The following is a 25135-nucleotide window of genomic DNA, read 5'->3' as shown; positions in this document are numbered from 1 at the left end:
TTCAAATAAATTATCATTATGTTCTTTTGAATAAATGTATTAGTTTATTTGCATCTCCCAGTGCCTGAGTTTGGAATGACATATGTGTGAGTAAAAAAGGCTGCATATCATATGGTGTTAACCCTGGGGATGTACGACCATCTCTCACACACTCGACTCGGGCCATCGAGTTGGGGCTTGACATTCTCTCTCCTTCTTTCACGAATCAAATGAGTTCTTAGAGATTTGGATAACTATTTCTCTGATATGATTGGATTATTTTTGTTAAAATTTAATTAAAAATTCATTTTATTCTAACAAGTATTGCAAACAAGAAGCAACTTTCTCAGACTCATGTTATTCTTTTTGGAAACTAACAATCCAATCCTTCCTTCCAATTCGCGCATGTATGCTGCATGGAAGAAAGGACTTCGGTAAGGGCTAAACAACCATCCTTGGCAATAATCCTCTATACCTTCAATTTTTTTCAAACCCGGGAGGAGAAACGCAAATTAAGCAACCAACAAAAGATATCTGCATTCATTGGAATTGTGGCTCTATATAAGTGATCTTGTGCATATCTTATTCGGGGCTCTAGGATAAGGGTGCAGAAAATGAGATAGGGTGAAATCTAATCCAGGATACTTGCCAAAAGAAGATAGAAGGGAAATGGAATCCAGGGCTTATCCGTTGACATTAAATGCTACTCATGTCCCACCGGCGTATGCCTTTCTCTTTATATAAAAAGAGGCCCATGGAGAGAGCCGAAGGATAGAAGAAGAAGAATAAGAAGGAGAGAGGAAGACAAAAAGGGGAGCAGAATAAGGAGAACATGGCCGCGAAGCAGGAGACCGTCGTCAGCAACACCAGCGGCAAGCCCCCCGCCTCCAAGGACTTCGTCATTAATCTTGATGTGTGAGTATCCTCATCACCCCCCCATGTTTTTGCTTTTGCTGGTTTGGTTGGATGCGCTCATCGAAGGTGAAGTTGGGGATGAGATCTTGGGGTTGAAAAAATACCCAAACTCCGTCCAACCCATATTCAATAGAAATATATATATATATATATATATATATATATATATATATATATATATATATATATAGATATCGATAGAGACTTTTTTTTTCTTCCTGTAGTCCAAAACTAAAATCTAGACTGGGTTTAAACAAACTCCCAGAAAATGCAAGCTAGATAGGCCAATAGATCCGATTCCTAGAAAATTTTCAACATAATCTTGTGAGAATATCCAAACAGATTTTTTTTTTTCTGAAAAAGAACAAAATTCATGTTCTAGAAGGCAACAAACATTCATTGTGTACATTTTGTTCCAAAATTGGACAATTTTTTGATTAGATATTTAAACTGAATTTGTTAATTTTGGTGCTAGAAGCCATGATACCATTGACCGGAATAAATATATAGAAACGATAATTCTACCATCTTTGTCTTGTTATTCTTGATTATCCTAATTATTTTTCAAACTTTTATATAATTTCATATTTTCTTTGAAATTTTCGAACATTATAAAATCCTATATCATATATGGGCGCATATGTTGGCACATATGAGTGATATATTTTTGATGTATGTAATAGTCGGTCCCTCCATTGACTAGATCACGACTTTTAGTCCATGTTGAGTTTAATTCCAAGTCCCTAACCGCTATACATAGTTATATCACAATATATATATTGTTATAAATAATGTTGCATATATAGATAAAAGTATGTGCAGGAATATATAACTATGTGAAGGGTTTATATAATTGTTTATAAGAACTATTATGAGTATATGTAATAAAAGTGTCTGTTACAAAGAATTAAATGCTAATGGTCAAGAGACCATGTATTGAAGTCCAATCAAAGAAAGGATCAGTCCAGTTATTAAACTCCTCTACATTTTTAATATTTACATATATTGTCAAGAGAGTTGCATATAGACTGCACAACCATGCTAAATAAGCTGTATATGCAACTTGTATATAGCCTAACCAAACATAGTAACTACATGTAGGGAAAAAGATGAGGTCAATAGACCACATCTCCATATAAAGCATTGATTATAACAATTTTGATGTCAAACTAATGATGCAGTGGAGACCCAACCATGTACGAATCATTTTGGAAAGGGATGGGGGATCAAGGGGCCATCACCATTCCGAGTTCGCAAACGATAAGTTATTTCTCAGATGTGACCAACTTTTGCTGGTTTCTTGAACCCGAGTTTGCTCGAGAGATACGACGCCTTCACAAGCTAGTAGGCAATGCTGTGACCGAGGATCGACACCTAATTATCGGCACCGGCTCGAGCCAGCTCTTGCAAGCTGCGGTCTATGCTTTATCACCTTCGGATACCCCTGACCAAATGAATGTGGTGTCTGTCGTCCCATACTACTCGGTAATCTCTACTTGCGTTGCACCAAATTTGATAATTAGGTAAAACATATGACTAGCAATAAATTAAAGGGTATTAGTTCTATCTAAGATAAGGTTTATGAAAATAAAACTAATCATTAAAAGTAATATTGATATCCGGATGGCCAATTTTGCGGCCTCCCTTATTATCAAGAAAAAAATAATAATATTGCTATGAACTAAAAATTACCGAATATTTTTTTGGTAAGGTTTGCATATATGTAATTGTTCTTTAAAAAATAATATTGCTTTGCCATTTTATTGCCAAGAAAAATGTTTAACAAGAAAGAAATGACAAAGCAATATTTTGAATATCATACATTTGTTGAGTCTCAAAAGTTTAGATTGAACAAAAAAAGATCAATAATATATATCAGGCTTAGAACCCTTCATATTTTCTATCTATATAGGAGTTGATATTTTGTACTTCAGTTTAATTTAAAGTACTTGCTTCAAACACTTAGGAATGACTACTATATATCAAATTTATATAGATACGTGAGAAAAATATAAAAAGCTAGAAGAATTGACCCTCTTTTTTTTTAAGACATAAAAGAATATGACACTTCAGCAAGTATCCACACTTTATACTTGCACTGGTGTCCATATCAAAGAGTATGTAATTGATGTGAGGGGGTTCCCATTACTTTATTTAAAAAAAATTGCCCTACAAAGTTACTGATAGTTGGATAGAGATCAACCATGATGCACTCATTACTTTTTCCCCGAGTAAATATTTGATTAATGGATTCATAACCCGATTGAGTTAATTAGCCTTATATAAATTAGTTGCTATGTTGTTTTCCAACAAGCCATTAAATCTAATTTAAGTAGTATAAGAGAATGGCTCTTCTCCAACTAGGTGTCAGTATTTGTTTTTCATCTAAATTTTTTAATGTAGCTATTCTTCATTTGTCTCATTCATAGTTTCATTGTCTTAGCTTCTGATAATTCTTTTTTTTTTTTCTGAGGGGAGAGCTTCTGCTAATTCTCACAATATCTCCCATCAATTTATCTTCTAGTAATTTTATGTTGGAAAAGCCTTAATACAATATGTTTTGTTTAGTTTTGTACACAAGATCTATAGCATACTAAAGGCCTATTTGGATATTTCTAGAGAATTAGGCTAAAAATCCTGCAGAAATATATCCTATTGGTCTATATGGCTCTCATTTTCTAAAGACCCATCAAATCCTAGTTTAAATTCCAGCCTATGGGCCTATTGGTTTGCAAGAGAAAAAAAATCCATAGAGATCATTTTTTGGGCTAGGATATATTTGGTTGATTGAGCCATTCTTAAATGGGTGGTCTTAGCCACAAATTTTGGTAAGATATTCAGTCCAATCCTGCTGGATTATCGAAATTGACCCTAATATGTTCTAACTTAGTTTAATTTCAAATAGACACGACCTATGGATATGATGATAGCCCTAACAATCTGCTGACTTGACAAGACTGCATAAATTAGGGAGCATAGATGATTCAGCTTCCCTTGTGGTTTTAGATTGATAAGTTGCTGGAAAATGATTTTTCCTGATCAAATTTAACAAACTTTTCAATTGCAGTCATATGCACCGCTGATGGATTACCTTCAATCTGGACTTTTTCGATGGGCTGGCGATGCATGCACATTTAAGGGTGATGCATATATTGAGTTGGTTTGTTCTCCTAGCAACCCTGATGGCTTTCTAAGGCAAGCATTCTTGAAGTCTGAGGGTGGGAAGACAATCCATGACCTGGCCTACTATTGGCCTCAATATACACCAATTACTAGCCCCGCAGATCATGACATCTCGATCTTTACTATCTCAAAGAGCATTGGCCATGCTGGATCTCGTCTTGGGTAGCTATGCCTCTTCAATTTCTATTTTTCATAAAATTAGGATGGTTTCTTTTCAATAATCTATGGTTAAATTGAATGAGGCAAACTTCTCTAATTTGGTTGTGGTCCTTGTTAAACAGGTGGGCTCTAGTGAAGGATGCTGCTGTTGCTCGGAAGATGACCAAATTTATAGAGCTAAGCACAATTGGAGTGTCCAAAGTCTCACAGATTCGGGCAACAAAGATTCTTAAAGTAGTCTCGGATAGCTATGAGCATCCAATCCCTGGAAACCCAGACAAGCTCTTCGATTTTGGCCGGCGTCTTCTAGTCAATCGATGGAAGAAGTTACGAGAAGCTGTCAAAGCCTCAGGCATCTTTAGCTTGCCGGAGTTCCCATCTGAAACTTGCAAGTTCACCGGAGAGAAGGCTGAAACTCTTCCTGGTATGTTATTGTAGTTTTTAAAACTTACCTATTTCTCATGTTCAAAATTGGAAGTGCAAGTTAGATTAGACTTTGATAAATATTTCGTAAGCTAGTTTGCTTCTGCTTCGCTCTACGTACCAGTCGCTTTGGTTTCATCAATATATGAGATCCTATTTATATACACCATCATCTCCTTATGAATACGTTGATTTTTCACTATTTAAAATATAAATACCTAAAATTTTAGCACACATATCGAAGGAGTACAGCATACTCGATCTCTATCTCAGCTTAATTACTCTTGTCATGTTTTAAATACCATGTTTAGGTTATTATCATGAATAGAATAATTGTTCAGGTGTTCTTTCTATGAAAATTCCTTGATTAACTTGTTGACTTTAGAAGAAAACTATCTATGACTAGTCTAAGTTGCTAGTTTATTTGATAGAAGTAACATCAATTTCAGCTTCTTATATTTGACTTAAGTTTCTCTATTCTTCTTCATTTTTTTTAATCCTTTTGTTCTACAGCCTTTGCATGGTTGAAATGTGAAAAAGAAGGAATAGAAGATTGTGCGAGCTTCTTAAGGACCCACAAGATCCTTACTCGAGGTGGGAGTTATTTTGGAGCAAGTCCCAACTATACCCGAGTTAGCATGATAGATCGAGATGAGACATTTGATCTTTTCACTGAAAGGCTTTCGTCCCTTCATTGAGCTCCTGCTTGTTGTTGATGAGAATACATTCTTTTCACCTCGGTGGGAGCATTACTTCCCTAATGTTGGAGACGTCAAAATATTTATTAGCAGCATTTAGCTAAATTACTTCTTTGGCACCACTCTCCCCGGGGCTTATATACCAACTAACAAGCACTAAGAGTGGGGCATATTGTTAACGGCAAATTGTAATTTTACCTTTCTTAGAGACTTTTTCATTTGTTTCATTTATTATGATGGTGTTTTTGACTTAACGACTACTTCTCTGTTATGTTTGATTAAAGCCAACATGATTGCAGTGACTGGTTCAAGGCTTCACTGCTTAGAAAGGTGGCCCAATGGCCCATTTTCCTAGAATGAGGGGCTCTGTGAGTGTCGTAACCAAATTCTCGGTGCCATGAGCGAGAACCATCGACAACAAAAGAAGAGCCAGTGGGTTCTAAAACTGCTAAAGAACTAACAAGATCTAGAGCTAAAACTAAATATGTTCTGAATCAAAAGAAACTTCATAGTAAAATGTTAGAAACAAGATTCAAAATATTAAGAGCCGGTATATAGAGAACTTGGAAGGGAGAAAACTCAAACTCAGGTAGTGGGGATCCAGAGTCATGTTAGGAACCTAGGAAAGGAAAAAGACCATTTCTACATATATACTTTTTTCTCTCAAAGAACCTTTTGTTTTTCCATGAAAAAAGTAACCATCAGAAAACAAAAACTTCTCTTTAAGAAGTTACTTTTTCAGGATGTGGAGGTCACTTTTTTATCCCAAACTTATTAATTTTGGGAGGAGGGATTGAACTTGGGCTGAAAACTTAAAAAGAGGAAGAGTATGTCGATGCAACCAATTATGATGTGGCAGAAATCTTACTATGGCACATACAATATAGAGCGGATGATAGTTGGAAGAGGAGCAGGCACAATTACTCTCTTCTACGGCTAGAAAATAATATCTTGACTGGCCACTCCAGGGATCCATCTCTTACATGCTCATTGGGAAATTCTACTTATCCACTAAATGGGAAAGGAGAGAGAATAGAGAGAAAGTAGGAATAATTCTTACAAGAGGATTCTCATTAATCAGGTATTTAAGTATCTCAAGTATAATTATATGATGAGCCCCAATGGGGATATTTATAAGTAGTAAAAAATGACACTTTTCTTCAACTTTTATTGTAGAATTTTAAGCTCCATTCTAACTCGAAAAGCTCTAACTATTAACTTTTTTTATAACATCAAAACTTCTCATAAATAAAGATTATAAAAATCAAAACTAACATCAAACTTTTCTAAGTTTCGAGACCCATATGTACGGGACCCATGATTTGTATTGTCGGGACGTGCGATCCGTGCGGTCAGAATGCACGACCCATACAGCAACATATGCACCCTAGGCACTCCGGCATTGTTGCCGAAAGTGTCGGTGGTTCACCTAGTTGAGATTTCTACTTGCCAGGCAATCAAAAAAATCCATGTCGTAGTTGTTAATGACACACAAACTATCTGGTGAATTGGAAAGTAATGTGGCTCATTCTAGCCCATTAATCTAAAGATAAGGGTTTAATGGTTGAACAAAAAGCCAATTACATCACAAATAAAAAGAGACTTATTGCAGCCAAAAGTCCTACAAAATTTTTGGTCCCAGTAGATTCTATGCAAAAGTTTAATCATGCTATGATATTGACAACTCAAAGCCAGGACCATCTATTAAAATATTTTCCAAGTTCTTTTTTTTGTATATACATTGTAAGGTTCCGTATGCTTTCTACAGAAAGTTATTTTTTCTCATCACTTGGTAATCAACCGCCTATCTCTTCATGAGTTGTATCCCACCACAACTTTCTTTCTTCAACATTTTGTGAATCACAGATACTGAAACGAAGTACTTTCTATGTTCCCTGAGTGATCCATCATGAGTTGTGTTGGAGTTAGCATACAATTTGTGTATATAGTTAGAGCTTGACTCAAGCAATTAATATACAAAACAAAAGTTGGTAATTTCATTTTTAAACAAAGGAGAATCTACTTTGGATGTACGATTTTATGAAAAGATTGGAATTGGGACTAAAGAAACAATAGAACCTTCAGAAGGCAAGCTTCTTGGTGACTAATATTATCCTCAAGAATATTAAGGTTTTCATGTCAAAATGGGCTTCTATTGCTTCTTCTAAATTATCTTCTAAACTTGTATCTGTCAATCAATTATGCTTCTTAAAACTATTTTATAAACATTTCTATTTTGTTGAAATGAATTGATGGGTCTCCCAACTTTCCTCTCCAAAAACTCAAGAAAGAAAAAGAAAAAGAAATAGGAAATTTTTAAATGTTCAATGTTTATGGATATAAGGTATTTTAAACAATTAATTAAGAAACTTTAGATTTGTTTTTTTTTGGTAAACAATTTTATATTTCTTTAATGAATTCAAAAATTCAAAAGAGATGAATGAAGCTATAATTTCATTTTCTGACAGCCCTTTATGGCCTAAAAAATAGGATTGCATGAAACATCTATTTATCAAGTGAATGTGAAAGCAAGGAAATTTTGGTGTTATCCACCACCTGCCGAGGTAGAAGCCTTTTCTTCTAAGTTAGAGGTAATGAATATTTATTTGTTTTCTCTGGCGGGTTATAATTCGTATACTTTATGATAACTTTTTTTATAGTTATATATTTCCTTCATCCTTGGATATGTTTTAGGTTGTGAATCACCAAAACCAATAACTCTCATTGCGTGTCATATCCATGGAAGAGGATATTAGGGGGAAAACTTGGTCACTATGGAGGAGGATATTATTTATTAGTTCAACTCTGCCGCACTAAAACTAGGGGTTCAACTTTATCATGAAATTTTTTTGATTCTCGTAAATAGATTCTGCATCTTTCTCCATTAAGTGTGATCCATTTGCCTCTTAAATATATCAAAAAAGAACCTTTCGATATTTAAATTTACGGTTACAATGTAAACCTACATATTGACATCTTTAAAGTGATCAAAAATTATATAGGACAATTTGGATTCTTTCTTTGATTATACTCTTTAGTGTTGAGCTATATGCATCGATCATAAAGTATCAAATTGCTGATTCATTGGATTTTTGTATTTTAACCATCATCATCTTTTCAAATATATATAGAAAGCATGGATATGCATCGGAGTCTGCGGAGGTTTATTATGATAGTTTCTAGGATAGGCTGGCATTGACTAGGGCTGTATAAAACTTTAGCCAAGAACAGTAGTAAGAAGATTGAAATGTAGTATGATGTTCTATGTTGCTAGTAATATACATTACAAAGAGGAACTTACAACTGAGTGAAAGAAAAAGCTCAATCTTCTTTATTTATATCCAGACAATTAATAAGTTGGAAAATTCATTAAGGCATTTGGTATGAGAAGATCATCCCAAGATCAACAGTGATGATGGTAGAGGTAATGAGATCACCATATTTGGTTGTACCATATATGGTGACCCTATGTGGCAATGATCTTAAATCACCCCCACTTCTCAAATTGCACCCCCAAGTTAATGATGGAAAATCCGTCCTTAATATTGGATATCCAAGATCTCCCGAGCGTAATAATCCTAGGCTGAAGTATGGGGACAAAGATACCCTTTAGTCCAGCAGAAAATATTGGTATATTAATATATCTAATACATTATATCAGTATTATATATATTATATCATATTGATATATATATTGTATTTACTATATATTATATTATAATATATTATTAATCATGTTATTTCCATATTAGTGTTCAATTATAATTTTAAATTATAACAAAAGACATTATGTAGTTTATAGTTATATTATGAAATAATATTATGTATTATTTCTATTTACCTTATTTTTTAATCAAAAATATATACATTAATATTAAAATAATAATATGTTATAATTATAAATAAAATTATTAATTTTATAATAATAATTAATATTGTAGGTCGAATGAAGGAAGACAACCAACACAAGTTGCATCAAAATAAGTTAAAGGTTGACAAGGTATGACTACCGGTCCAGTGTTGCAGAATGATCGTGCTTGTACACGTGGATAGTGGAAGATAGTTGACAGTAGTTACCAGAACTACTAGGAGTAATGATTAGACATGCAAAGCAACTATCAAAGTGGATAGTTATTATTTTTTAAGGCAATTGTTACGTATCAGTATAAATAACAGAGTTGTACTCTATATCAAGGATCCTTCGATAATCAATTCAATTAAATTATCATTATGTTCTTTTGAATAAATGTATTAGTTTATTTGCATCTCCCAGTGCCTGAGTTTGGAATGACATATGTGTGAGTAAAAAAGGCTGCATATCATATGGTGTTAACCGTGGGGATGTACGACCGTCTCTCACACACTCGGCTCGGGCCATCGGGTTGGGGCTTGACATTCTCCCTCCTTTTTTCACGAATCAAATGAGTTCTTAGAGATTTGGATAACTATTTCTCTGATATGATTGGATTATTTTTGTTAAAATTGAATTAAAAATTCATTTTATTCTAACAAGTATTGCAAACAAGAAGCAACTTTCTCATACTCATGTTATTCTTTTTGGAAACTAACAATCCAATCCTTCCTTCCAATTCGCGCATGTATGCTGCATGGAAGAAAGGACTTCGGTAAGGGCTAAACAACCATCCTTGGCAATAATCCTCTATACCTTCAATTTTTTTCAAACCTGGGAGGAGAAACGCAAATTAAGAAACAACAAAAGATATCTGCATTCATTGGAATTGTGGCTCTATATAAGCGATCTTGTGCATATCTTATTCGGGGCTCTGGGATAAGGGTGCAGAAAATGAGATAGAATGAAATCTAATCCAGGATACTTGCCAAAAGAAGATAGAAGGGAAATGGAATCCAGAGCTTAGCCGTTGACATTAAATGCTACCCATGTCCCACCGGCATATACCTTTTTCTTTATATAAAAAGAGGCCCATGGGGAGATCTGAAGGATAGAAGAAGAAGAATAAGAAGGAGAGAGGAAGACAAAAAGGATGGAGCAGAATAAGGAGAACATGGCCGCGAAGCAGGAGACCGTCGTCAGCAACACCAGTGGCAAGCCCCCCGCCTCCAAGGACTTCGTCATTAATCTTGATGTGTGAGTATCCTCATCACCCCCCGTGCTTTTGTTTTTGTTGGTTTGGTTGGATGCCCTCATCGAAGGTGAAGTTGGGGATGAGATCTTGAGGTTGAAAAAATACCCAAACTCCATCCAACCCATATCCAATAGAAAAAAAATATATTTATGTATCTATAGAGACTTTTTTTTCTTCCTGTAGTCCAAAACTAAAATCTAGATTGGGTTTAAACAAACTCCTGGAAAATGCAAGCTAGATAGGCCAATAGATCCGATTCCTAAAAAATTTTCAACATAATCTTGTGAGAATATCCAAACAGATTTTTTTTTTTCTGAAAAAGAACAAAATTCATGTTCTAGAAGGCAACAAACATTCATTGTGTACATTTTGTTCCAAAATTGGACAATTTTTTGATTAGATATTTAAACTGAATTTGTTAATTTTGGTGCTAGAAGCCATGATACCATTGACCGGAATAAATATATAGAAACGATAATTCTACCATCTTTGTCTTGTTATTCTTGATTATCCTAATTATTTTTCAAACTTTTATATAATTTCATATTTTCTTTGAAATTTTCGAACATTATAAAATCCTATATCATATATGGGCGCATATGTTGGCACATATGAGTGATATATTTTTGATGTATGTAATAGTCGGTCCCTCCATTGACTAGATCACGACTTTTAGTCCATGTTGAGTTTAATTCCAAGTCCCTAACCGCTATACATAGTTATATCACAATATATATATTGTTATAAATAATGTTGCATATATAGATAAAAGTATGTGCAGGAATATATAACTATGTGAAGGGTTTATATAATTGTTTATAAGAACTATTATGAGTATATGTAATAAAAGTGTCTGTTACAAAGAATTAAATGCTAATGGTCAAGAGACCATGTATTGAAGTCCAATCAAAGAAAGGATCAGTCCAGTTATTAAACTCCTCTACATTTTTAATATTTACATATATTGTCAAGAGAGTTGCATATAGACTGCACAACCATGCTAAATAAGCTGTATATGCAACTTGTATATAGCCTAACCAAACATAGTAACTACATGTAGGGAAAAAGATGAGGTCAATAGACCACGTCTCTATATAAAGCATTGATTATAACAATTTTGATGTCAAACTAATGATGCAGTGGAGACCCAACCATGTACGAATCATTTTGGAAAGGGATGGGGGATCAAGGGGCCATCACCATTCTGAGTTCGCAGACGATAAGTTATTTCTCAGATGTGACCAACTTTTGCTGGTTTCTTGAACCCGAGTTTGCTCGAGAGATACGACGCCTTCACAAGCTCGTAGGCAATGCTGTGACCGAGGATCAACACCTAATCGTCGGCACCGGCTCGAGCCAGCTCTTGCAAGCTGCGGTCTATGCTTTATCACCTTCGGATACCCCCGACCAAATGAATGTGGTGTCTGTCGTCCCATACTACTCGGTAATCTCTACTTGCGTTGCACCAAATTTGATAATTAGGTAAAACATATGACTAGCAATAAATTAAAGGGTATTAGTTCTATCTAAGATAAGGTTTATGGAAAGAAAACTAATCATTAAAAGTAATATTGATATCCGGATGGCCAATTTTGCGGCCTCCCTTATTATCAAGAAAAAAATAATAATATTGCTATAAACTAAAAATTACCAGATATTTTTTTGGTAAGGTTTACATATATGTAATTGTTCTTTAAAAAATAATATTGCTTTGCCATTTTATAGCCAAGAAAAATGTTTAACAAGAAAGAAATGACAAAGCAATATTATGAATATCATACATTTGTTGAGTCTCAAAAGTTTAGATTGAACAATAAAAGATCAATAATATATATCAGGCTTAGAACCCTTCATGTTTTCAATCTATATAGGAGTTGATGTTTTGTACTTCAGTTTATTTTAAAGTACTTGCTTCAAACACTTAGGAATGACTACTATATATCAAATTTATATAGATATGTGAGAAAAATATAAAAAGCTAGAAGAATTGACCCTCTTTATTTTAAGACATAAAAGAATATGACACTTCAGCAAGTATCCACACTTTATACTTGCACTGGTGTCCATATCAAAGAGTATGTAATTGATGTGAGGGGGTTCCCATTACTTTATTTAAAAAAAATTGCCCTACGAAGTTAATGAAAGTTGGATAGAGATCAACCATGATGCACTCATTACTTTTTCCCTGAGTAAATATTTGAGTAATGGATTCATAACCCGATTGAGTTAATTAGCTTTATATAAATTAATTGCTATGTTGTTTTCCAACAAGCCATCAAATCTAATTTAAGTAGTATAAGAGAATGGCTCTTCTCCAACTAGGTGTCAGTATTTGTTTTCATCTAAATTTTTTAATGTAGCTATTCTTCATTTGTCTGATTCATAGTTTTATTGTCTTAGCTTCTGATAATTCTTTTTTTTTCTAAGAGGAGAGCTTCTGCTAATTCTCACAATATCTCCCATCAATTTATCTTCTGGTAATTTTATGTTGGAAAAGCCTTAATACAATATGTTTTGTTTAGTTTTGCACACAAGATCTATAGCATACTAAAGGCCTATTTGGATATTTCTAGAGAATTAGGCTAAAAATCCTGCAGAAATATATCCTATTGGTCTATATGGCTCTCATTTTCTAAAGACCCATCAAATCCTAGTTTAAATTCCAGCCTATGGGCCTATTGGTTTGCAAGAGAAAAAAAATCCATAGAGATCATTTTTTGGGCTAGGATATATTTGGTTGATTGAGCCATTCTTAAATGGGTGGTCTTAGCCAAGAATTTTGGTAGGATATTCAGTCCAATCCTGCTGGATTATCGAAATTGACCCTAATATGTTCTAACTTAGTTTAATTTCAAATAGACACGACCTATGGATATGATGATCGCCTAACGATCTGCTGACTTGACAAGACTGCATAAATTAGGGAGCATAGATGATTCAGCTTCCCTTGTGGTTTTAGATTGATAAGTTGCTGGAAAATGATTTTTCCTGATCAAATTTAACAAACTTTTCAATTGCAGTCATATGCACCGCTGATGGATTACCTTCGATCTAGACTTTTTCGATGGGCTGGCGATGCATGCACATTTAAGGGTGATGCATATATTGAGTTGGTTTGTTCTCCTAGCAACCCTGATGGCTTTCTAAGGCAAGCATTCTTGAAGTCTGAGGGTGGGAAGACAATCCATGACCTGGCCTACTATTGGCCTCAATATACACCAATTACTAGCCCCGCAGATCATGACATCTCGATCTTTACTATCTCAAAGAGCATTGGCCATGCTGGATCTCGTCTTGGGTAGCTATGCCTCTTCAATTTCTATTTTTCATAAAATTAGGATGGTTTCTTTTCAATAATCTATGGTTAAATTGAATGAGGCAAACTTCTCTAATTTGGTTGTGGTCCTTGTTAAACAGGTGGGCTCTAGTGAAGGACGCTGCTGTTGCTCGGAAGATGACCAAATTTATAGAGCTAAGCACAATTGGAGTGTCCAAAGTCTCACAGATTCGGGCAACAAAGATTCTTAAAGTAGTCTCGGATAGCTATGAGCATCCAATCCCTGGAAACCCAGACAAGCTCTTCGATTTTGGCCGGCGTCTTCTAGTCAATCGATGGAAGAAGTTACGAGAAGCTGTCAAAGCCTCAGGCATCTTTAGCTTGCCGGAGTTCCCATCTGAAACTTGCAAGTTCACCGGAGAGAAGGCTGAAACTCTTCCTGGTATGTGATTGTAGCTTTTAAAACTTACCTGTTTCTCATGTTCAAAATTGGAAGTGCAAGTTAGATTAGACTTTGATAAATATTTCGTAAGCTAGTTTGCTTCTGCTTCGCTCTACGTACCAGTCGCTTTGGTCTCATCAATGTATGAGATCCTATTTATATACACCATCATCTCCTTATGAATACGTTGATTTTTCACTATTTAAAATATAATTACCTAAAATTTTAGCACACATATCGAGGGAGTACAGCATACTCGATCTCTATCTCAGCTTAATTACTCTTGTCATGTTTTAAATACCATGTTTAGGTTATTATCATGAATAGAATAATTGTTCAGGTGTTCTTTCTATGAAAATTCCTTGATTAACTTGTTGACTTTAGAAGAAAACTATCTATGACTAGTCTAAGTTGCTAGTTTATTTGATAGAAGTAACATCAATTTCAGCTTCTTATATTTGACTTAAGTTTCTCTATTCTTCTTCATTTTTTTTAATCCTTTTGTTCTACAGCCTTTGCATGGTTGAAATGTGAAAAAGAAGGAATAGAAGATTGTGCGAGCTTCTTAAGGACCCACAAGATCCTTACTCGAGGTGGGAGTTATTTTGGAGCAAGTCCCAACTATACCCGAGTTAGCATGATAGATCGAGATGAGACATTTGATCTTTTCACTGAAAGGCTTTCGTCCCTTCATTGAGCTCCTGCTTGTTGTTGATGAGAATACATTCTTTTCACCTCGGTGGGAGCATTACTTCCCTAATGTTGGAGACGTCAAAATATTTATTAGCAGCATTTAGCTAAATTACTTCTTTGGCACCACTCTCCCCGGGGCTTATATACCAACTAACAAGCACTAAGAGTGGGGCATATTGTTAACGGCAAATTGTAATTTTACCTTTCTTAGAGACTTTTTCATTTGTTTCATTTATTATGATGGTGTTTTTGACTTAACGACTACTTCTCTGTTATGTTTGATTAAAGCCAACATGATTGCAGTGACTGGTTCAAGGCTTCACTGCTTAGAAAGGTGGCCCAATGGCCCATTTTCCTAGAATGAGGGGCTCTGTGAGTGTCGTAACCAAATTCTCGGTGCCATGAGCGAGAACCATCGACAACAAAAGAAGAGCCAGTGGGTTCTAAAACTGCTAAAGAACTAACAAGATCTAGAGCTAAAACTAAATATGTTCTGAATCAAAAGAAACTTCATAGTAAAATGTTAGAAACAAGATTCAAAATATTAAGAGCCGGTATATAGAGAACTTGGAAGGGAGAAAACTCAAACTCAGGTAGTGGGGATCCAGAGTCATGTTAGGAACCTAGGAAAGGAAAAAGACCATTTCTACATATATATACTTTTTTCTCTCAAAGAACCTTTTGTTTTTCCATGAAAAAAGTAACCATCAGAAAACAAAAACTTCTCTTTAAGAAGTTACTTTTTCAGGATGTGGAGGTCACTTTTTTATCCCAAACTTATTAATTTTGGGAGGAGGGATTGAACTTGGGCTGAAAACTTAAAAAAAGGAAGAGTATGTCGATGCAACCAATTATGATGTGGCAGAAACCTTACTATGGCACATACAATATAGAGCGGATGATAGTTGGAAGAGGAGCAGGCACAATTACTCTCTTCTACGGCTAGAAAATAATATCTTGACTGGCCACTCCAGGGATACATCTCTTACATGCTCATTGGGAAATCCTACTTATCCACTAAATGGGAAAGGAGAGAGAATAGAGAGAAAGTAGGAATAATTCTTACAAGAGGATGCTAAATCAGGAATTTAAGTATCTCAAGTATAATTATATGATGAGCCTCAATGGGGATATTTATAAGTAGTAAAAAATGACTCTTTTCTTCAACTTTTATTGTAGAATTTCAAGTTCCATTCTAACTCGAAAAGCTCTAACTATTAACTTTTTTTATAACATCAAAACTTCTCATAAAGAAAGATTATAAAGATCAAAACTAAAATCAAACTTTTCTAAGTTTCGAGACCCATATGTACGGGACCCATGATTTGTATTGTCGGGACGTGCGATCCGTGCGGTCAGAATGCATGACCCATACAACAACATATGCACCCTAGGCACTCCGGCTTTGTTGCTGAGAGTGTCGGTGGTTCACTTAGTTGAGATTTTTACTAGCCAGGCAATCAAAAAAATCCATGTCCTAGTTGTTAATGACACAAACTATCTGGTGAATTGGAAAGTAATGTCGCTCATTCTAGCCCATTAATCTAAAGATAAGGGTTTAATGGTTGAACAAAAAGCCAATTACATCACAAATAAAAAGAGACTTATTGCAGCCAAAAATCCTACAAAATTTTTGGTCCCAGTAGATTCTATGCAAAAGTTTAATCATGCTATGATATTGACAACTCAAAGCCAGGACCATCTATTAAAATCTCCTTGGGAAAAATATTTTCCAAGTTTTTTTTTTGTATATATATTGTAAGGTTCCGTATGCTTTCTACAGAAAAGTTATTTTTTCTCATCACTTGGTAATCAACCGCCTATCTCTTCATGAGTTGTATCCCATCTCAACTTTCTTTCTTCAACATTTTGTGAATGACAGATGGTGAAAAGAAGTACTTTCTATGTTCCCTGAATGTCCCAGCATGAGTTGTGTTGGAGTTAGCATACAATTTGTGTATCTGATAGTTAGAGCTTGACTCAAGCAATTAATATACAAAACAAAAGTTGGTAATTTCATTTGTAAACAAAGGAGAATCTACTTTGGATGTACAGTTTTATGAAAAGATTGGAATTGGGACTAAAGAAACAATAGAACCTTCAGAAGGCAAGCTTCTTGGTGACTAATATTATCCTCAAGAATATTAAGGTTTTCATGTCAAAATGGGCTTCTATTGCTTCTTCTAAATTATCTTCTAAACTTGTATATGTCAATCAGTTATGCTTCTTAAAACTATTTTGTAAACATTTCTATTCTGTTGAAATGAATTGATGGGTCTCCCAACTTTCCTCTCCAAAAACTCAAGAAAGAAAAAGAAAAAGAAACAGGAAATTTTTAAATGTTCAATGTTTATGGATATAAGGTGTTTTAAACAATTAATTAAGAAACTTTAGATTTCTTTTTTTTTGGTAAACAAATTTTATATTTCTTTAATGAATTCAAAAATTCAAAAGAGATGAATGAAGCTATAATTTCATTTTCTGACAGCCCTTTATGGCCTAAAAAATAGGATTGCATGAAACATCTATCTATCAAGTGAATGTGAAAGCAAGGAAATTTTGGTGTTATCCACCACCTGGCGAGGTAGAAGCCTTTTCTTCTAAGTTAGAGGTAATGCATATTTATTTGTTTTCTCTAGCGGGTTATAATTCGTATGCTTTATGGTAACTTTTGTTATAGTTATATATTTCCTTCATCTTTGGATATGTTTTAGGTTGTGAATCACCAAAACCAATAACTCTCATTGCGTGTCATTTCCATGGAAGAGGATATTAGGGGGAAAACTTGGTCAGTATGGAAGAGGATATTATTTATTAGTTCAACTCTGCCGCACTAAAACTAGGGGTTCAACTTTATCATGGAATTTTTTTGATTCTCGTAAATAGATTCTGCATCTTTCTCCATTAAGTGTGATCCATTTGCCTCTTAAATATATCAAAAAAGAACCTTTCGATATTTAAATTTACGGTTACAATGTAAACCTACATATTGACATCTTTAAAGTGATCAAAAATTATATAGGACAATTTGGATTCTTTCTTTGATTATACTCTTTAGTGTTGAGCTATATGTATTGATCATGAAGTATCAAATTGCTGATTCATTGGATTTTTGTATTTTAACCATCATCATCTTTTCAAATATATACAGAAAGCATGGATATGCATCGGAGTCTATGGAGGTTTATTATGATAGTTTCTAGGATAGGCTGGCATTGACTAGCGCTGTATAAAATTTTAGCCAAGAACAGTAGTAAGAAGTTTGAAATGTAGTATGATGTTCTACATTGCTAGTAATATACATTACAAAGAGGAACTTACAACTGAGTAAAAGAAAAGCTCAATCTTCTTTATTTATATCCAGGCAATTAATAAGTTGGAAAATTCATTAAGGCATTTGGTATGAGAAGATCATCCCAAGATCATCAGTGATGATGGTAGAGGTAATGAGATCACCATATTTGGTTGTACCATATATGGTGACTCTATGTGGCAATGATCTTAAATCACCCCCACTCCTCAAATTGCACCCCCAACTTAATGATGAAAAATCCGTCCTTAAAATTGGACATCCAAGATCTCCCGAGGGCAATAATCCTAGGCTGAAGTATGGGGACAAAGATACCCTTTAATCCAGCAGAAAATTTGGTATATTAATATATCTAATACATTATATCAGTATTATATATATTATATCATATTGATATATATATAGTATTTACTATATATTATATTATAATATATTATTAATCATATTATTTCCATATTAGTATTCAATTATAATTTTAAATTATAACAAAAAGACATTATGTACTTTATAGTTATATTATGAAATAATTTAATGTATTACTTCTATTTTCTTTAGTTTTTAATCAAAAATATATATATTAGTATTAAAATAATAATATGTTATAATTATAATAAAATTATTAATTTTATAATAATAATTAATATTGTAGGTCGAATGAAGGAAGACAACCAACACAAGTTGCATCAAAATAAGTTAAAGATTGACAAGGTATGACTACCGGTCCAGTGTTGCAGAATGATCGTGCTTGTTTATGTGGATAGTGGAAGATGGTTGATGGTAGTTACCAGAACTACTAGGAGTAATGATTAGACATGCAAAGCAACTATCGAAGTGGATAGTTATTGTTTTGTTATGTATTAGTGTAAATAACAGAGTTGTACTCTATATCAAGGATCCTTCGATAATCAATTCAATTAAATTATCATTATGTTCTTTTGAATAAATGTATTAGTTTATTTGCATCTCCCAGTGCCTGAGTTTGGAATGACATATGTGTGAGTAAAAAAGGCTGCATATCATATGGTGTTAACCGTGGGGATGTACGACCGTCTCTCACACACTCGGCTCGGGCCATCGGGTTGGGGCTTGACATTCTCCCTCCTTTTTTCACGAATCAAATGAGTTCATAGAGATTTGGATAACTATTTCTCTGATATGATTGGATTATTTTTGTTAAAATTGAATTAAAAATTCATTTTATTCAAACAAGTATTGCAAACAAGAAGCAACTTTCTCATACTCATGTTATTCTTTTTGGAAACTAACAATCCAATCCTTCCTTCCAATTCGCGCATGTATGCTGCATGGAAGAAAGGACTTCGGTAAGGGCTAAACAACCATCCTTGGCAATAATCCTCTATACCTTCAATTTTTTTAAAACCTGGGAGGAGAAACGCAAATTAAGAAACCAACAAAAGATATCTGCATTCATTGGAATTGTGGCTCTATATAAGCGATCTTGTGCATATCTTATTCGGGGCTCTGGGATAAGGGTGCAGAAAATGAGATAGAATGAAATCTAATCCAGGATACTTGCCAAAAGAAGATAGAAGGGAAATGGAATCCAGAGCTTAGCCGTTGACATTAAATGCTACCCATGTCCCACCGGCATATACCTTTTTCTTTATATAAAAAGAGGCCCATGGGGAGATCTGAAGGATAGAAGAAGAAGAATAAGAAGGAGAGAGGAAGACAAAAAGGATGGAGCAGAATAAGGAGAACATGGCCGCGAAGCAGGAGACCGTCGTCAGCAACACCAGTGGCAAGCCCCCCGCCTCCAAGGACTTCGTCATTAATCTTGATGTGTGAGTATCCTCATCACCCCCCGTGCTTTTGTTTTTGTTGGTTTGGTTGGATGCCCTCATCGAAGGTGAAGTTGGGGATGAGATCTTGAGGTTGAAAAAATACCCAAACTCCATCCAACCCATATCCAATAGAAAAAAAATATATTTATATATCTATAGAGACTTTTTTTTCTTCCTGTAGTCCAAAACTAAAATTTAGACTGGGTTTAAACAAACTCCTGGAAAATGCAAGCTAGATAGGCCAATAGATCCGATTCCTATAAAATTTTCAACATAATCTTGTGGGAATATCCAAACAGATTTTTTTTTCTGAAAAAGAACAAAATTCATGTTCTAGAAGGCAACAAACATTCATTGTGTACATTTTGTTCCAAAATTGGACAATTTTTTGATTAGATATTTAAACTGAATTTGTTAATTATGGTGCTAGAAGCCATGATACCATTGACCGGAATAAATATATAGAAACGATAATTCTGCCATTTTTTTTTTTGTTATTCTTGATTATTCTAATTATTTTTCAAACTTTTATATAATTTCATATTTTCTTTGAAATTTTCGAACATTATAAAATCCTATATCATATATGGGTGCATATGTTGGCACACATGAGTGATATATTTTTGATGTATGTAATAGTTGGTCCCTCCATTGACTAGATCACGACTTTTAGTCCATGTTGAGTTGAATTCCAAGTCCCTAACCGCTATACATAGTTATATCACAATATATATATTGTTATAAATAATGTTGCATATATAGATAAAAGTATGTGCAGGAACATATAACTGTGTGAAGGGTTGATATAACTGTTTATAAGAACAATTATGAGTATATATAATAAAAGTGTCTGTTACAAAGAATTAAATGCTAATGGTCAACAGACCATGTATTGAAATCCAATCAAAGAAAGGATCAGACCAGTTATTAAACTCCTCTACATTTTTAATATTAACATATATTGTCAAAAGAGTTGCATATAGACTGCACAACCATGCTAAATAAGTTGTATATGCAACTTGTATATAGCCTAACCAAACATAGTAACTACATGTAGGGAAAAATATGAGGTCAAGAGACCACATCTCTATATAAAGCATTGATTATAACAATTTTGATGTCAAACTATTGATGCAGTGGAGACCCAACCATGTACGAATCATTTTGGAAAGGGATGGGGGATCAAGGGGCCATCACCATTCCGAGTTCGCAGACGATAAGTTATTTCTCAGATGTGACCAACTTTTGCTGGTTTCTTGAACCCGAGTTTGCTCGAGAGATACGACGCCTTCACAAGCTAGTAGGCAATGCTGTGACCGAGGATCGACACCTAATCGTCGGCACCGGCTCGAGCCAGCTCTTGCAAGCTGCGGTCTATGCTTTATCACCTTCGGATACCACTGACCAAATGAATGTGGTGTCTGTCGTCCCATACTACTCGGTAATCTCTACTTGCGTTGCACCAAATTTGATAATTAGGTAAAACATATGACTAGCAATAAATTAAAGGGTATTAGTTCTATCTAAGATAAGGTTTATGAAAATAAAACTAATCATTAAAAGTAATATTGATATCCGGATGGCCAATTTTGCGGCCTCCCTTATTATCAAGAAAAAAATAATAATATTGCTATGAACTAAAAATTACCGAATATTTTTTTGGTAATGTTTGCATATATGTAATTGTTCTTTAAAAAATAATATTGCTTTGCCATTTTATTGCCAAGAAAAATGTTTAACAAGAAAGAAATGACAAAGCAATATTTTGAATATCATACATTTGTTGAGTCTCAAAAGTTTAGATTGAACAAAAAAAGATCAATAATATATATCAGGCTTAGAACCCTTCATATTTTCTATCTATATAGGAGTTGATATTTTGTACTTCAGTTTATTTTAAAGTATTTGCTTCAAACACTTAGGAATGACTACTATATATCAAATTTATATAGATACGTGAGAAAAATATAAAAAGCTAGAAGAATTGACCCTCTTTTTTTTTAAGACATAAAAGAATATGACACTTCAGCAAGTATCCACACTTTATACTTGCACTGGTGTCCATATCAAAGAGTATGTAATTGATGTGAGGGGGTTCCCATTACTTTATTTAAAAAGAATTGCCCTACAAAGTTACTGAAAGTTGGATAGAGATCAACCATGATGCACTCATTACTTTTTCCCCGAGTAAATATTTGATTAATGGATTCATAACCCGATTGAGTTAATTAGCCTTATATAAATTAGTTGCTATGTTGTTTTCCAACAAGCCATTAAATCTAATTTAAGTAGTATAAGAGAATGGCTCTTCTCCAACTAGGTGTCAGTATTTGTTTTTCATCTAAATTTTTTATGTAGCTATTCTTCATTTGTCTCATTCATAGTTTCATTGTCTCAGCTTCTGATAATTCTTTTTTTTTTTTCTGAGGGGAGAGCTTCTGCTAATTCTCACAATATCTCCCATCAATTTATCTTCTAGTAATTTTATGTTGGAAAAGCCTTAATACAATATGTTTTGTTTAGTTTTGTACACAAGATCTATAGCATACTAAAGGCCTATTTGGATATTTCTAGAGAATTAGGCTAAAAATCCTACAGAAATATATCCTATTGGTCTATATGGCTCTCATTTTCTAAAGACCCATCAAATCCTAGTTTAAATTCTAGCCTATGGGCCTATTGGTCTGCAAGAGAAAAAAAATCCATAGAGATCATTTTTCTCTTCCTATGGGATTTGAGCCAGGATATATTTGGTTGATTGAGCCATTCTTAAATGGGTGGTCTTAGCCACGAATTTTGGTAGGATATTCAGTCCAATCCTGCTGGATTATCGAAATTGACCCTAATATGTTCTAACTTAGTTTAATTTCAAATAGACAAGACCTATGGATATGATGATAGCCCTAACGATCTGCTGACTTGACAAGACTGCATAAATTAGGGAGCATAGATGATTCAGCTTCCCTTGTGGTTTTAGATTGATAAGTTGCTGGAAAATAATTTTTCCTGATCAAATTTAACAAACTTTTCAATTGCAGTCATATGCACCACTGATGGATTACCTTCGATCTAGACTTTTTCGATGGGCTGGCGATGCATGCACATTTAAGGGTGATGCATATATTGAGTTGGTTTGTTCTCCTAGCAACCCTGATGGCTTTCTAAGGCAAGCATTCTTGAAGTCTGAGGGTGGGAAGACAATCCATGACCTGGCCTACTATTGGCCTCAATATACACCAATTACTAGCCCCGCAGATCATGACATCTCGATCTTTACTATCTCAAAGAGCATTGGCCATGCTGGATCTCGTCTTGGGTAGCTATGCCTCTTCAATTTCTATTTTTCATAAAATTAGGATGGTTTCTTTTCAATAATCTATGGTTAAATTGAATGAGGCAAACTTCTCTAATTTGGTTGTGGTCCTTGTTAAACAGGTGGGCTCTAGTGAAGGACGCTGCTGTTGCTCGGAAGATGACCAAATTTATAGAGCTAAGCACAATTGGAGTGTCCAAAGTCTCACAGATTCGGGCAACAAAGATTCTTAAAGTAGTCTCGGATAGCTATGAGCATCCAATCCCTGGAAACCCAGACAAGCTCTTCGATTTTGGCCGGCGTCTTCTAGTCGATCGGTGGAAGAAGTTACGAGAAGCTGTCAAAGCCTCAGGCATCTTTAGCTTGCCGGAGTTCCCATCTGAAACTTGCAAGTTCACCGGAGAGAAGGCTGAAACTCTTCCTGGTATGTGATTGTAGTTTTTAAAACTTACCTGTTTCTCATGTTCAAAATTGGAAGTGCAAGTTAGATTAGACTTTGATAAATATTTCGTAAGCTAGTTTGCTTCTGCTTCGCTCTACATACCAGTCGCTTTAGTCTTATCAATGTATGAGATCCTATTTATATACACCATCATCTCCTTATGAATACGTTGATTTTTCACTATTTAAAATATAAATACCTAAAATTTTGGCACGCATATCGAAGGAGTACAGCATACTCGATCTCCATCTCAACTTAATTACTCTTGTCATGTTTTAAATACCATGTTTAGGTTATTATCATGAATAGAATAATTGTTCAGGTGTTCTTTCTATGAAAATTCCTTGATTAACTTGTTGACTTCCGAAGAAAACTATCTATGACTAGTCTAAGTTGCTAGTTTATTTGATAGAAGTAACATAAATTTCGGCTTCTTATATTTGAATTAAGTTTCTCTGTTCTTCTTCATTTTTTTTAATCCTTTTGTTTTACAGCCTTTGCATGGTTGAAATGTGAAAAAGAAGGAATAGAAGATTGTGCGAGCTTTTTAAGGACCCACAAGATCCTTACTCGAGGTGGGAGTTATTTTGGAGCAAGTCCCAACTATACCCGAGTTAGCATGATAGATCGAGATGAGACATTTGATCTTTTCACTGAAAGGCTTTCGTCCCTTCATTGAGCTCCTGCTTGTTGTTGATGACAATACATTCTTTTCACCTCGGTGGGAGCATTACTTCCCTAATGTTGGAGACGTCAAAATATTTATTAGCAGCATTTAGCTAAATTACTTCTTTGGCACCACTCTCCCCGGGGCTTATATACCAACTAACAAGCACTGAGAGTGAGGCATGTTGTTAACGGCAAATTGTAATTGTACTGGCATTTTTTGGATAAATAACTACTTGGGGTGTTTATCTTTCTTAGAGACTTTTTCATTTGTTTCATTTATTATGATGGTGTTTTTGACTTTACGACTACTTCTCTGTTATGTTTGATTAAAGCCAACATGATTGCAGTGACTGGTTCAAGGCTTCACTGCTTAGAAAGGTGGCCCAATGGCCCATTTTCCTAGAATGAGGGGCTCTGTGAGTGTCGTAAGCAAATTCTCGGTGTCATGAACGAGAACCATCGACAACAAAAGAAGAGCCAGTGGGTTCTAAAACTGCTAAAGAACTAACAAGATCTAGAGCTAAAACTAAATATGTTCTGAATCAAAAGAAACTTCATATTAAAATGTTAGAAACAAGATTCAAAATATTAAGAGCCGGTATATAGAGAACTTGGAAGGGAGAAAACTCAAACTCAGGTAGTGGGGATCCAGAGTCATGTTAGGAACCTAGGAAAGGAAAAAGACCATTTCTACGTATATACTTTTTTCTCTCAATGAACCT

At 34.5% G+C, this 25135-nt stretch overlaps 3 protein-coding genes across 3 annotated transcripts; all 3 read left to right on the top strand.

Moving 5' to 3' along the window:
- The first annotated feature begins 554 nt into the window (after positions 1–554).
- On the top strand, positions 555–5617 carry LOC120104063 (tryptophan aminotransferase-related protein 2-like). The gene is made up of 5 exons (XM_039114458.3): positions 555–894; positions 2076–2379; positions 3962–4239; positions 4359–4660; positions 5173–5617. The coding sequence occupies exons 1-5, from the start codon at positions 812–814 to the stop codon at positions 5355–5357; spliced, it is 1152 nt and encodes a 383-aa protein (XP_038970386.1). The 5' UTR covers positions 555–811; the 3' UTR covers positions 5358–5617.
- Positions 5618–10320: 4703 nt separating this feature from the next.
- On the top strand, positions 10321–15138 carry LOC120104064 (tryptophan aminotransferase-related protein 2-like). The gene is made up of 5 exons (XM_039114459.2): positions 10321–10464; positions 11603–11906; positions 13483–13760; positions 13880–14181; positions 14694–15138. Exons 1-5 carry the CDS (start codon positions 10361–10363, stop codon positions 14876–14878), a joined length of 1173 nt encoding a protein of 390 aa, XP_038970387.1. The 5' UTR covers positions 10321–10360; the 3' UTR covers positions 14879–15138.
- A 4331-nt stretch (positions 15139–19469) lies between these two features.
- Positions 19470–24670, top strand: LOC120104065 (tryptophan aminotransferase-related protein 2-like). The gene is made up of 5 exons (XM_039114460.3): positions 19470–19989; positions 21127–21430; positions 23028–23305; positions 23425–23726; positions 24239–24670. Exons 1-5 carry the CDS (start codon positions 19886–19888, stop codon positions 24421–24423), a joined length of 1173 nt encoding a protein of 390 aa, XP_038970388.2. The 5' UTR covers positions 19470–19885; the 3' UTR covers positions 24424–24670.
- The last annotated feature ends 465 nt before the right edge of the window (positions 24671–25135 follow it).

This window comes from Phoenix dactylifera, chromosome 1 (genome assembly GCF_051530095.1).
Source record: "Phoenix dactylifera cultivar Ajwa chromosome 1, Ajwa_hap1_PhDact_Kaust_v1.1, whole genome shotgun sequence".
NCBI lineage: Eukaryota > Viridiplantae > Streptophyta > Magnoliopsida > Arecales > Arecaceae > Phoenix > Phoenix dactylifera.
This window is presented reverse-complemented; position numbering and strand designations above follow the sequence as displayed.

Bases quoted from the DNA above. Each gene is read 5' to 3' on its own strand.
- LOC120104063 (XM_039114458.3), top strand. From the start codon at position 812: ATGGCCGCGAAGCAGGAGACCGTCGTCAGCAACACCAGCGGCAAGCCC. The intron at 895-2,075 runs GTGAGTATCCTC...CTAATGATGCAG, and splicing joins TTCGTCATTAATCTTGATGT to TGGAGACCCAACCATGTACG. The intron at 4,240-4,358 runs GTAGCTATGCCT...CTTGTTAAACAG, and splicing joins CATGCTGGATCTCGTCTTGG to GTGGGCTCTAGTGAAGGATG.
- LOC120104064 (XM_039114459.2), top strand. From the start codon at position 10,361: ATGGAGCAGAATAAGGAGAACATGGCCGCGAAGCAGGAGACCGTCGTC. The intron at 10,465-11,602 runs GTGAGTATCCTC...CTAATGATGCAG, and splicing joins TTCGTCATTAATCTTGATGT to TGGAGACCCAACCATGTACG. The intron at 11,907-13,482 runs GTAATCTCTACT...TTTCAATTGCAG, and splicing joins CTGTCGTCCCATACTACTCG to TCATATGCACCGCTGATGGA.
- LOC120104065 (XM_039114460.3), top strand. From the start codon at position 19,886: ATGGAGCAGAATAAGGAGAACATGGCCGCGAAGCAGGAGACCGTCGTC. The intron at 19,990-21,126 runs GTGAGTATCCTC...CTATTGATGCAG, and splicing joins TTCGTCATTAATCTTGATGT to TGGAGACCCAACCATGTACG. The intron at 21,431-23,027 runs GTAATCTCTACT...TTTCAATTGCAG, and splicing joins CTGTCGTCCCATACTACTCG to TCATATGCACCACTGATGGA.